This window comes from Pempheris klunzingeri, chromosome 21 (genome assembly GCF_042242105.1).
Source record: "Pempheris klunzingeri isolate RE-2024b chromosome 21, fPemKlu1.hap1, whole genome shotgun sequence".
In the NCBI taxonomy this organism is placed as follows: Eukaryota; Metazoa; Chordata; class Actinopteri; order Acropomatiformes; family Pempheridae; genus Pempheris; species Pempheris klunzingeri.
In genome coordinates, this window is record NC_092032.1 from 21,844,926 (window position 1) to 21,857,896 (window position 12,971).

At 46.5% G+C, this 12,971-nt stretch overlaps 1 protein-coding gene across 4 annotated transcripts in view; it reads right to left on the reverse strand.

Annotated features, from left to right (window-relative positions):
* Positions 1-12,655, reverse strand: part of LOC139220926 (NLR family CARD domain-containing protein 3-like) — a 32,806-nt gene extending 20,151 nt beyond the window's left edge. The window contains exons 1-8 of one of the 4 annotated variants that reach the window (XM_070852817.1): positions 12,547-12,655; positions 10,714-10,928; positions 8,728-10,534; positions 8,201-8,374; positions 7,296-7,460; positions 5,678-5,851; positions 4,880-5,053; positions 3,752-4,564 (exon numbers count right to left, since the gene is read on the reverse strand). In XM_070852817.1, coding sequence (XP_070708918.1) covers positions 4,555-4,564; positions 4,880-5,053; positions 5,678-5,851; positions 7,296-7,460; positions 8,201-8,374; positions 8,728-10,534; positions 10,714-10,928; positions 12,547-12,647 — 2,820 coding nt within the window. In that variant the 5' untranslated portion in view covers positions 12,648-12,655 and the 3' untranslated portion in view covers positions 3,752-4,554. Of the gene's footprint in view, positions 1-3,751; positions 4,565-4,867; positions 5,054-5,677; positions 5,852-7,295; positions 7,461-8,200; positions 8,375-8,727; positions 10,535-10,713; positions 10,929-12,546 lie in introns of those variants that run through there. The other 3 variants (XM_070852818.1, XM_070852820.1, XM_070852819.1) reach the window with 3 other exon arrangements.
* Positions 12,656-12,971: the final 316 nt, after the last annotated feature.

Genomic DNA, 12,971 nt, shown 5'->3' on the forward strand with positions numbered 1-12,971 from the left:
GAACGGTTTCTAGACTCAGAAGGCTCAGAACAGAGTCCACAGTTTTGACCCCAGCAGAATCGTACAGAGTTCAGAACAGTGTAAACTACCTGGTTATCATCACATTGTATCTCAACAGTCCTGGCTGGAGGAGCCGTATCTCTGCTGGAGAGTGTTACTTTTGAAGCTTTGATGGTCCTCGTCTGTGGGAGAGGTTTGACTCCGATCTCAGTTTGAGCAGTCAATTTATTATCCAGACCTTGGATAATAAATTGTAACCTTTTGGTGCCTGTTCCCTGTGGGGGTCCACAGGCCGATCCTGGTTCACAGTGGAGTATGAACTCTACCATAGGAACTTAACAAACACTTATCCTCACTAAAACTAGTAGTCCTTCTAACACTACGGGACCCTGGTAGTCCTTCTAACACTACAGGCCCCCGGTAGTACTTCTACCACTACGGGCCCCTGGTGGTAGTACTTCTGCCACTACGGGCCCCTGGTAGTACTTCTGCCACTACGGGCCCCTGGTAGTCCTTCTGCCACTACGGGCCCCTGGTGGTAGTACTTCTGCCACTACGGGCCCCTGGTAGTACTTCTGCCACTACGGGCCCCTGGTAGTCCTTCTGACACTACGGGCCCCTGGTAGTCCTTCTGACACTACGGGACCCTGGTGGTAGTACTTCTGACACTATGGGACCCTGGTGGTAGTACTTCTGACACTACGGGCCCCCGGTAGTCCTTCTGACACTACGGGCCCCCGGTAGTCCTTCTAACACTACAGGCCCCCGGTAGTACTTCTACCACTACGGGCCCCTGGTGGTAGTACTTCTGCCACTACGGGCCCCTGGTAGTCCTTCTGACACTACGGGACCCTGGTGGTAGTCCTTCTGACACTACGGGACCCTGGTGGTAGTCCTTCTGACACTACGGGACCCTGGTGGTAGTCCTTCTGACACTACGGGACCCTGGTGGTAGTCCTTCTGACACTACGGGACCCTGGTGGTAGTACTTCTGACACTACGGGACCCTGGTGGTAGTACTTCTGACACTACGGGCCCCCGGTAGTCCTTCTGACACTACGGGCCCCCGATAACACTTCTGACACTACGGGCCCCTGGTGGTAGTACTTCTGCCACTACGGGCCCCTGGTAGTAGTACTTCTGCCACTACGGGCCCCTGGTAGTCCTTCTGACACTACGGGACCCTGGTGGTAGTCCTTCTGACACTACGGGACCCTGGTGGTAGTCCTTCTGCCACTACGGGCCCCTGGTAGTCCTTCTGACACTACGGGACCCTGGTGGTAGTCCTTCTGACACTACGGGACCCTGGTGGTAGTCCTTCTGACACTACGGGACCCTGGTGGTAGTACTTCTGACACTACGGGCCCCCGGTAGTCCTTCTGACACTACGGGCCCCCGATAACACTTCTGACACTACGGGCCCCCGATAACACTTCTGACACTACGGGACCCTGGTGGTAGTCCTTCTGACACTACGGGACCCCGATAACACTTCTGACACTACGGGCCCCCGATAACACTTCTGACACTACGGGCCCCCGATAACACTTCTGACACTATGGGCCCCTGGTAGTCCTTCTGACACTACGGGACCCTGGTGGTAGTACTTCTGACACTACGGGCCTCCGGTAGTCCTTCTGACACTACGGGCCTCCGGTAGTCCTTCTGCCACTAGGGCCCCCTAGTAGTACTTCTAACACTACGGCCCCCGGTAGTCCTTCTGACACTACGGGCCCCCCTGGTAGTCCTTCTGACACTACGGGCCCCCGGTAGTCCTTCTGTTGGGCCTCACCAAATGGTGAAGACTACATGTTTCTTTGTCAGACTTAATGAATCATTATATACGGTGGAAGAAATACTGATGTAGTGACATTTAGAAGTTCAGACCCGTTTGCCTTTCATACAGTGAGAAAACCTTTCATTGTTTATCTATGGCTTCCTAGTGAGCCGGTTAAAGATGTTCCAGACTTTATATGAATGTAGTTATGAACATTTTCTGATGTCTCTTAATGGTAATAACATTACAAAGTGAATTATCAGACGTGTTAATGTTTTGTCAGAGGTCAAACTGGCTTCCCGATGAATTAAAGGAACAAGGGGAGGAAGCAGAGGGAAACATTTATGATGTGCACCAACTTATTTATCACTAAAAATCTATAAAGCACAAATAAATGATTTATTAGCGTGAATCAAGCCGTCATTTTCAACCTTTATGAACCTTTTTTTATACTAAGGAAACACTGTGCATGTGCAGCATGAACTGCATCACAGTGACTGAACCAAGTGACCTGCTGACCAAAGAATTACTGAATGATCAATACCTCACGCAGCGATTCAGTATCAAAGCCACGTTTGCTCATGTTGTGGGAGGAAACAAGTTTGTCAGCGAAACATTCTTTAACCTGGAAACTTGCAAAACATACTTGAACATCTTCCAACCAGAGCTGCTGTGACTGATCTGTGATCAGATGAGGACAGAAAGCCCTCGAAAGGTAAATCAGGCCAAAGTCCTGCAGCCAGAGGAACAAATGAGTTATTCTGTCTTCATTATTCATTAAAAACAAGAATGGTAAATAATAGAAACAGAATCTATTTACATTTTATTCAGTATAGTCCATGTTATTTATTGTTGGCTGGAGAAATGGATTAAATTCACTTAGTTAGTCAGAGACTGCTGCATCATGCAACATTCACTGTAGCTCCAGCAACATTTGTGAATGAAATGAAATAATAAAACACTTAATGATTCAGCAGAACGATGAAACATCGACATGTAATTTGACCAATCAAACCCACAGATTCAGTTTAACTTAGTTCCACTGGTGTGTTTTATAAGGCTCCTGCAACACTGTTCAGCAGAACATGGACTAAACTCCTCAGTCTAGCTGCACTGAGTCGTTTCTCAGGACTAAACACATTTGACATGCTGCTGCTGCTCTGAAGCTGCATGTGAAGAACTAGAGGCCTTAAAGTCACATGAGCGTCGTGTTGGTTGATGGATGGACAGAAAGCTTTTGACAGAACATAGATCATGAAATAAAGACTTCACTTGGATCTTTGATGTGACTCTGAGCTGCGTATCATTTCCTCACAATCATCAGTCTCATGGAGCAAATAAGCTGGTTGGGATGAGACCAGACGACCTTCCTCACCTGATGAACTCACAGTAAAACCACCTGTGAAGGAGTTCACTGTGTTCACTGTGTTCTCTGCGTTCAGGCCGTCCGTCCGTCTGTATTGTTACTGTAGCGCCTCAGAGTTTTTACACGCCATCAAACAAACTGTGTCTTTCCCTAAAACTGGATATAAAACTAGGTGACATTTTGGAAACAGGACGCCGTTAACAAGCGAGAGGAATCTGTTAACAGGAAATCTGAGGAGCATTCACTTCCTGATCGCAGTCGCAAAAGGCCTCCTTGTTTCTCTGATGAATTCCTCTGAATGTTTCTCACATTTACAGGATTTATTTCCCTCATTGTTTCTGACCGTCACGCCTTCTGTCACGCTCGTTTAAAAGAATCCACGTGTTTTAAAAAGTTTCTATCTCTTGTTGATGCTGGAAAGTGAATGTACCTCTAGAGCTGTAAAATGTGCCGGGGCTCTTATTGCTGTTGTTTGACGGTCTTCTGGCAGCCGCTGTTGTGGGAGGGAAACCCCCCCAACTCAGGCCAGAGACTAAGTATCCGTCGTCTCCTTCCAGGTTTTTCTCTGAAGAGTCGATCTTCCAAAAAGGCAGCGGCAGACTTCAGAGTTCAGAGCAGTCCAGGTTTATTGTCGACAAAAAAGCCCAAAGACCTGAACGAGACCAAATCCTGGACAGTTCTGACTAAACGATGCAAAGGTCCCTTCTTTTCTAGCCCAACATCAGCAGAAGGATCTCATCTGCCTGCCCCCCAGCATCTGCACCCAGCCAGTTAGAATCCACCACACTTCACCAGGAGGAGTTTGTCCCTCTGGCCTGAATGTGACCGGATCACTTTGTCCTGCCGGGGGAATGATTACTGAGCACTTATTATTCTTATTGATCCCACAGCAGCTCCTGCTGACACCATCAGGCTCCAACTCTTCCTCAATACATGTTTTAAAAACAAAGGATTCACTTCACTTTACTCCGTTAGGTTCTGCTTTCCTCTGACGGCATGTTTTACAAACACAGTGTAAAAGGACATATTTAAAACTGAGTATGAAACGTGATATTTGGTTACATCCTGGTGACTTTGATTCATTCTCATTGATCGGTTACATGTTCCATCACCTTTGTTATCTGATCAACACTCCTGTCATACCGACCATCGTGTTACACATCGTTATCACTTCCTCCTCCATCAAATCAACACTTCATCAATACATCCTATTTACATCCTATTTACGAGAGCCAGTCTTGGTTTTGTCCGTGGTGTCCTCCGTCAGTCGTCGCTGGATGAAGCTCTCCTCTCCTCCACCTCCCAGTAACATGGTCCAGTCAGAGCCTCTCCACACACAAGCTGCTGCTGCTGCTTCAACCTCTCTGGATCATCAGGACTCAGATGATCCACTCCTGATGCCTCCACCTCACTACCTCCATCTGATGAGAGAAGAAGTCCTACATCAGTGTTTGCAGAGACTCCCTTCATCAGTGTTGCACACACATATTAGCTCATGTCAGTCACAGAGTTGTGATGTCATTCTTTATTGTGTCTGCTGCTCTTCCTCAGGTTTCTTTGATTTGTTTCCCCGTTAAACTTTAGTTTGGGGCCAGTTTCTCCTGATCCAGATCAAGCTCCTAAAAACAGGGTGTTGTGTGCTGTAAAGACTGTGAAGCATGTTTGGGGAAAATGTAGAGTTAGTGATGTTCGGCTCTATAAATGAAACTGACTTGACTACTAACAGTGTTTAGTACCTCAGAGTCTCCAGTCTGCAGTCTGGACTCTTCACAAGATCAGACAGCAGCTTCACTCCTGAATCCTGCAGCTTGTTTCCACTCAGCTCCAGCTCTCTCAGATGGGAGGGGTTGGACTTCACAGCTGAGGCCAGATGAGCACAGCTGACCTCTGACAGACTGCAGTACCTCAATCTGAGTAAAGAATAAATGATGGAGCTAAAAATCCATATAAAATGCAGTCAGAAGTGTTGAGGGTTTGAATCTGCAGCTCAGCATCACTGTGTCCTCATCAATGAGCTTTTCCCTAAAAGGAGCAGAGAGACTTTCTCATTGTGTTACTGTGGATCAGCATCATGTCCACCTTCTACGGACAAATAACCATTAATAACATGCTGCTGATCTCAGTCAGGTCTGGAAGATCAATACTTTTCTGGTCTGAAGGATCAATATGGTTGATCAGACGTCGATCAGCACATTGGAACAGAAGTAGGAACATTTCTGCTTCAGGAGGTAAACGTGATCCATTTAAAAACAGATAATGATTCAGGGGATCTTCTGAATGTAGATGTGACCATTTACCAATAATTCTGAGCATGAACTCACTTTAACCACCAACAGAGGACATTTTCTACACTTTCTTCAACAAACACAGATCTGTTGTGGCTGCACACTGAATTTAATCCAGGAAACATGAAAATATGAACAAGAGGATATTTACATCTTTAAGGTTGTTAGTTATATATGAAGAGAAATGAGGTTCAGTTGTTAACTGAACACATCAGATCTACAATAGTGACAGAGAGTCAGTGAACTGACCTCAGAGTCTCCAGTCTGCAGTCTGGACTCTCCAGAAAACCACACAGCAGCTTCACTCCTGAATCCTGCAGCTTGTTCTCACTCAGCTCCAGATCTCTCAGATGGGAGGGGTTGGACTTCAGAGCTGAGGCCAGATGAGCACAGCTGACCTCTGACAGACTGCAGCACCTCAATCTGAATAAAGAATAAATGATGTAACTTTAGAAGACGATGTTCACTGAAATCATTCAGCGTTTAATAATCAGCTCAGAGCTGAAGAAGGTTTAGAACGGAGACGTTTAGTAAATCTCCAAACAGTTGAACCCAACAGGATGCAGGTTAAACAGTGTAAAATACAAACAGTGACACTGAGCTCTCATTAATATTCATGACAACGTGCTGCTTCTTCAGTAAAGACGCAGTGACGTCACCTCTTCAACTCTGCAGCTCCACCAGTGGCTCCATCTCTACAAACTCATGTTGTGCAGCCAAACACAATAAAAACCCTCAGAAACTGATTTAAGATTCGACTCCAGATCCCAAACTTCTGAAAGATGCCAAAGAACAAAAGTCATCTCCAATATTTCTGTTAGGAACAGTGGAGTCATAAAATCACAGCTTCTTCAGTTTAAACTCTTCAGTCACTAGAAGCATCATAAAGCTTCAGAAACATGTTGGAAAAAGAAAATCCTGAATATATTTGTTATTGTCTGATAGTTGAAACAGAGATTATTGATCTGTTCTTTGTATGCATGTCGTTTTTATTACCACTTATTCAAACCATGACGGGAACATGAGATGAAAATCAGCTGTTTAAGAGGTTCAGAGTGAATCCTTCTGTGCACATTGATCTTTATTACAGTTTGAAATGTGCAGCTCAACAAGAAAACAGACTGAAACAAGCTTTTATGGTCTTTTAATGCATCTTCTCTTCAGCTTTGACTATTTATGTTCTTGTGCTTTTATCATCTTTTACCTGCAGTTTAATGTCTTGTTTCTATTGTGCTTTCTGTCCCTGGAAGCACTTTGAATTGTGTAGCTGCCATTGAAGTCAGCTTTGCAACTGAAGTTCATTTAATTATTTTATGAGTTAAAAACAGGAATGATTTAGTTAATAAAATTAGATGTTTTGTTGTTTTATATAAATAAGTTTAAAGGATTAAGAAACACACAATGGTGAATATTGTAGAAAAGGGAACCTTTCTGTTTACCTTGTTGGGGTCAGGTCAGTTTTTGTAGACACACTATATCAAAAAGGTTTATGCAGCCAATGAGGAATGAAGCCTGTGTCTATTTACATTGTGCTGTTGTTTGAGTTTATCATGCATTTCTTTTAATAGTCATCTTCTGAATTTGTGCTCAGACTCATATATTTGTATATGACTTTGTATATTTGGCATTGACGGCATTGGCTTCATCAATTCACCACTTGGGGAATAAATATCTGTCTGAAAAAGACACCTTGTCGTCCGTGATCAAACTGGAGTCTGAAAGGTGTCGTTCAAATAAATGTGCCTGCTTTATGTATTCAGACACTCAGTGTGGATCAGTAGGATATCAGCCTTCTGTCTGCAGCTCAGTGGCACAACGTTCACATCATATCAACCTGAACACACAAGTCAAACGTGGTGTTTAGTACCTCAGAGTCTCCAGTCTGCAGTCTGGACTCTCCAGAAAACCACACAGCAGCTTCACTCCTGAATCCTGCAGGTCGCCTCCCCTCAGCTGCAGCTCTCTCAGATGGGAGGGGTTGGACTTCAGAGCTGAGGCCAGAGGAGCCCAGCTGACCCCCCAGGCGTCCAGGCTGAACAAACAATACATAATGTAGATGAACCCTGCCTGAAGCTTTCATAGGAAAATATTTGTGTTTAGAAAGTTGGTGAACTTTCAGGAACAACCTTTTCTTGTGTCTCACTTGAAAATGAAAGGTTTAATACAGGCCTCTAGTTATTTAGGACATCAGTGTCTAGGGGTGGTTTTTCTAGCAGTGATTGTAATGGATGCTGGAAAACATCCACCTTTAAAAGACATGTTAATGATGAGTCTGACAGGGTGAAGCTTGCACTCAAAGCAGTCCTTAAAGATGTAGCAGGGACTGGGTCAGGACAGCACCTGGTAGACTGACTGTCATTCAACAGTCTATATAATTGTTGATCAGGTGTAGTGGTGAACATCGACTTGTTTCTGCTACGACGACTCATGTTGCTGTCAGCATCTAAGACAATGGCTGCTCTACCTGAGGTGATGTTGTTGTTAAAGAACATTTAAAATCCCTCACATCCAGTTGAAGATATTTGGCTCAGGCCTTCACTGACAGAGGCAGGACTGAGATACCAGTGTATGGAAATGAGCTCCTCTTACATCTTCACTGACTGAAGGACCAAACAGTGACTCTGTGGAAGCTGCACAACCGTCCTGTCAAACACTCCATTTATCACCTTTTTCTCACTAATGTTCAGCTATTTGGAACAAAGAGATCATTTCTGAAGAAACTTCTTCAGGTGTTTAAAGTGATGAACTACTATGATAAATTCATGAACTGACCGCAGAGTCTCCAGTCCACAGTTTGGACTCTCTAGTCCAGCAGACAGCTGCTTCACTCCAGACTCTTTCTGCTGATCAAGACGCAGCTCCAGCTCTCTCAGATGGGAGGGGCTGGACTTCAGAGCTGAGGCCACGATTTCATAGTGACTCTCTGAGAGAGAACAGCCAGACAGCCTGTCATGAAACAGAAATTACAAAGCATCATATTATAAAAGAGGACACCTGATATTGATATCATGCATGTGATGACGGAATAGTTTGACATTTCCTGATTGGAGCTTTGCTTTGACATCACACCTCTGCAGTGCAGCATTTGTTTTACCAGGGCTGTATGAGGCCTCCATCACCCAAAGGAAGGTAGATAGAAGAACAGCAACAATATTACAATTATTAGAAATAAGCAGAAGGCTGTGATCATTTATTTGACAGCTAGAAAACAAAACCAACTGAAGAGTCAATGTTTTCTGTTGTTGTCAAAGTATTTGAAACAACTCAAGAACAAACAGATCACTATTTTAAGAACTTACCGAACTTTTCTGCAGTTCCTCACAGCTGGAATCAGTCTCTGTCGTCCCTCCCGTGATGTGTTGTATTTCTTCAGGTCCAACTCCTCCAGAACCTCCTCTGACATCTGCAGCATGTAGGCCAGAGCTGAGCAGTGGATCTCTGAGAGTTCCTTCTCTGATCTGTTCTCTGACTTCAGGAACTCTTGGATCTCCTGATGGACTGAGTGGTCGTTCATCTCCGTCAGACAGTGGAAGATGTTGATGCTTCTGTCTGGAGAGATATCATGACTGTTCATCTCCTTCAGGATGTTGATGGCTCTCTGAATGACTTCTGGACTGTTGTCTGTCCGACCCAGCAGGCCTCCTAAGAGCCTCTGGTTGGACTCCACAGAGAGGCCATGAAGGAAGCGGACAAACAGGTCCAGGTGACCATTTTGACTTTTGAGGGATTTCTCCATGGCTCTCTTCAAGAAGACATCCAGGGATGGGTGATAACGGTTGTTGTAGTCCCAGTCTTTTCCCAGGAAGTCCTTCAGCACCTCTGTGTTCCTGTTGGTGTAACAGTGGAACATGTAGACTGCAGCCAGAAACTCCTGAACGCTCAGGTGAATGAAGCAGTAGACTGTTTTCTGGAAGATCACACTCTCTCTTTTGAAGATCTCGGTACAAACTCCTGAGTACACCGAGGCCTCTGTGGCGTCCAGACCGACCTCCTCCAGGTCTTCCTGGTAGAACATGATGTTTCCTTCCTGCAGCTGTTCAAACGCCAGCCTCCCCAGCTTCAGGAGAACGTCCCCGTCAGCCTCCATCAGCTCCTGTGGACTCGTCTCATGTCCCCCCTCGTACTTCTGCTTCTTCCTCTTTGTCTGAACCAGCAGGAAGTGTGAGTACAGGTCAGTCAGGGTCTTGGGCAGCTCTCCTCTCTGGTCTGTAGTCAACATGTGCTCCAGAACTGTGGCAGTGATCCAGCAGAAGACTGGGATCAGACACATGATGTGGAGGCTCCTGGAGGCCTTGACGTGTGAGATGATCCTGCTGGACAGCTCTTCATCACTGACTCTCCTCCTGAAGTACTCCTCCTTCTGGGCGTCAGTGAAGCCTCGTACCTCTGTTACCCTGTCAACACATGCAGGAGGGATCTGATTGGCTGCTGCAGGTCGGGAAGTGATCCAGACGAGAGCCGAGGGAAGCAGATTCCCCTTGATGAGGTTTGTCAGCAGCACGTTGACTGACGACTTCTGGGTGACGTCAGAAACGACCTCCTTGTTGTTGAAATCCAGTGACAGTCTGCTTTCATCCAGGCCGTCAAAGATGAACAACAGTTTACAGACGGCGAGCTTCTCTGCGGTGACCTTCTGTAACGTTGGATGGAAAACATGGAGCAGCCCGAGAAGACTGAGCTGCTCGTCTCTGATCAGGTTCAGCTCCCTGAACGAAAGCAGAACCACCAGACTGACATCTTGGTTTTCCAAACCCTCCGCCCAGTCCAGAGTAAACTTCTGCACTGAGAAGGTTTTTCCAACGCCGGCGACGCCGTTCGTCAGGACGACTCTGATGTGTCCCCACTGGCCAGGTAAGGCTTTAAAGATGTCCTGGCACTTGATTGCAGTGTTGTGGATGGTCTTGATCTTGGAAGTCGTCTCCAGCTGCCTCACCTCATGTTGGGTATTAACCTCTTCGCTCTGCCCCTCTGTGATGAAGAGCTCAGTGAAGATCCTGTTGAGGAGGGTTCCACTTCCTGTTTCATCACTTCCTTCAGTCACACGTTCACATCTCCTCCTCAGACTAATCTTATGTTCATCTAAAACCTCCTGCAGACCGAAGTCCACTGTAAGACAATAAAAAATGTCAAAGTATGAAACTAAAATGATAACACTAAGACAGAATGAAGATGGAGCGCTTAGATTTTATAAAATGCAACAAACTTAAAATTGTCATGACTGATGCAACACATCTGACTCCTGATGTCAGACATGAAGACATCAGCAGACAGATGTACAGTCTTACTGGCTGAATGTGGTCCAGATCTTGCTCTGGATCTCTCTGCACACTGGGGGCAGGAGGAGGCTCCTGGTGAAGCACAAAGGTCCCAGTATGAGGTGATGCACTGCCTACAGAACCAGTGTCCACAGCTGGTGGAGACTGGATCCTTCAGGACGTCCTGACACAGAGCACAGCAGGACGGCTGCTCCTCCACAGGATCAGGACTCCTCCTCTTCTCTCTGAGGAGATGAAGACATTTTTAAATGAAAAACCATCATTGAGTCGTGTACAAACATATTTCGCCAACACCATGAAGATGATTAGATCACAGAGAGCTGCCACAACACTCAGGCACAGACAGCACAAACTGGTAGGCGTTGGTCTCAAATTGAAGGATGTGAGCTGCCACTGCACTATTTGGTTGCAGTTAGAGGTACATCTTGGAGGCTTCATGGCGTCTGTGGACTAAGGTAAGAACAAAGGACACACAGACCCCCAAAACTACCCCAAGAGCTCAGAAAGGTACTCAGAAGTTCCTGACTTCAGGTTGGTAGTGGATCCATGGGGTCTGTGGTTTAGGCAAGGAGAGCAAAGTGTCTGGAGATGGCAACTAAAGCTCAGGGATGTGAAGCCCAAGGATGTGTGCTTCATCCTGGTGCACAGGTACTGGTTGGATTGGGTACTTGGACACGTGGGCCTAGCCTGAAGGATTGTTGGGGTCCGTGGGCCAAAATAAGCCCAGTAGCATGACCCAGGCCCCACAGAGCATTGGGAGCTCAGCCTGGGACTCTGGGGGTTTGCTGCAGGACCCATGGGGTCTGTGGGTCTACAGGTATGTCCAAATACTGGACTCAGAGTACGGTAAGTAAGTGGGTGAGGGAACATCTCCACAATGCTAAGGATCTGGGGGCTGAAACACAAACATTTGGGTCCCTGGAGCCTCAGGAATCTGTTATATGAGTGTTCACTTACAAGCACTTACAAGTCATTGTGGAGATATGACCTTTGTTCACTTGGCAGAACCAAGGCCCAGTAGTAAGTTATTCAAAGTGGACCAGGTGAACCATGGCAGTCAGACAGTGGGACACCTGGTGGATGGAAAGTTTAGGCAGAAAGTGCCCAAACTTTGAGAAACCACCCAAAGGGGGGGTTCGTTGAGTCCATTTGGAGCATGTGGGGCATTTGAAGTTTCACTGTCAATTCCCGCACAAGCTCCGGCTCCGTCCCCCCTAGAGAGGTGACATTCCATGTCCCTACAGCTAGAGGCTGTTTCCGAGGCTCGTCAGGACACTCCACCTCGACTGCCACCCGTTCCACACAGCACCCGACCCCTACGGCTCCCTCTGCAGGAGGTCGGACCCACGTCGTCCCTTCAGGCTGGGCCCACGGCGCCCGGCCACCAGGCGCTCATATACGAGCCCCAACCCTGGGCCTGGCTCCAGGGTGGGGCCCCTGCTGTGCCATACCGGGCGACGTCACAGTCATCGTTTTTTCAATCATCATAGGGTTTTTCTTAAAACTGTTCTTGGTCTGGCCCGTCACCAAGGACCCTACCAGGAGCATAAAGCCCCAGGCAACATAGCTCCTAGGATCAGCACACAGGAAGGTCCAAGGTCAGGGCCGGGTTCATGTCTATGCTGAAGCTAAATGTGTGTTTACTTTGATTACTGTTGGTCTTGTTGGCCTGTTTGTGAGAACATGAGAAAGTCAGATTCTTTGGATGTGTTCACACAGTTAAAGCTGATTCTGATGATTGTTGTTCACTTGTTCATTTATTGTAGAACACATGAAGTCAGTCTTATACTTGAACGCTGCTCATGTCTCAGTGTTGGACACACAGCAGAAACAGTGTCTTACTTTGTGTCTGAGGCTCCAGGTTCATCACCGAAGTGTGGAAACTCTTCACAGGAGGATCTCAGAGACCCTGAAGTGTCATCCTCTTCCTCCAGATCACTCATCTTCAGTCAGTCTGAGAGGTGAACCAGGAAGAGCAGAGACACAGTGGACACCAGAGGAAGGTCAGAAAAACAGCTATGAAAATGGAGCCATCACGTCAGCATGTGACGTCCCACTGAAGGTTTTAACCCGCCCCTGCCTGTTTCCACCTGGTCTGATGAAGTCATTCAGCTCTGCTGTGGGATTAAACATGTTGGGACACATTTGGACCAAATGAATCTTTACAATCAGACCGTCTCTAGTAGTTTTATCTCTTTGTTGGCTGTTGTTCTCTCTCTCTCTCTCTCTCTCTCAGCACACTTCCACATCAATAAAGTTCATTCAAA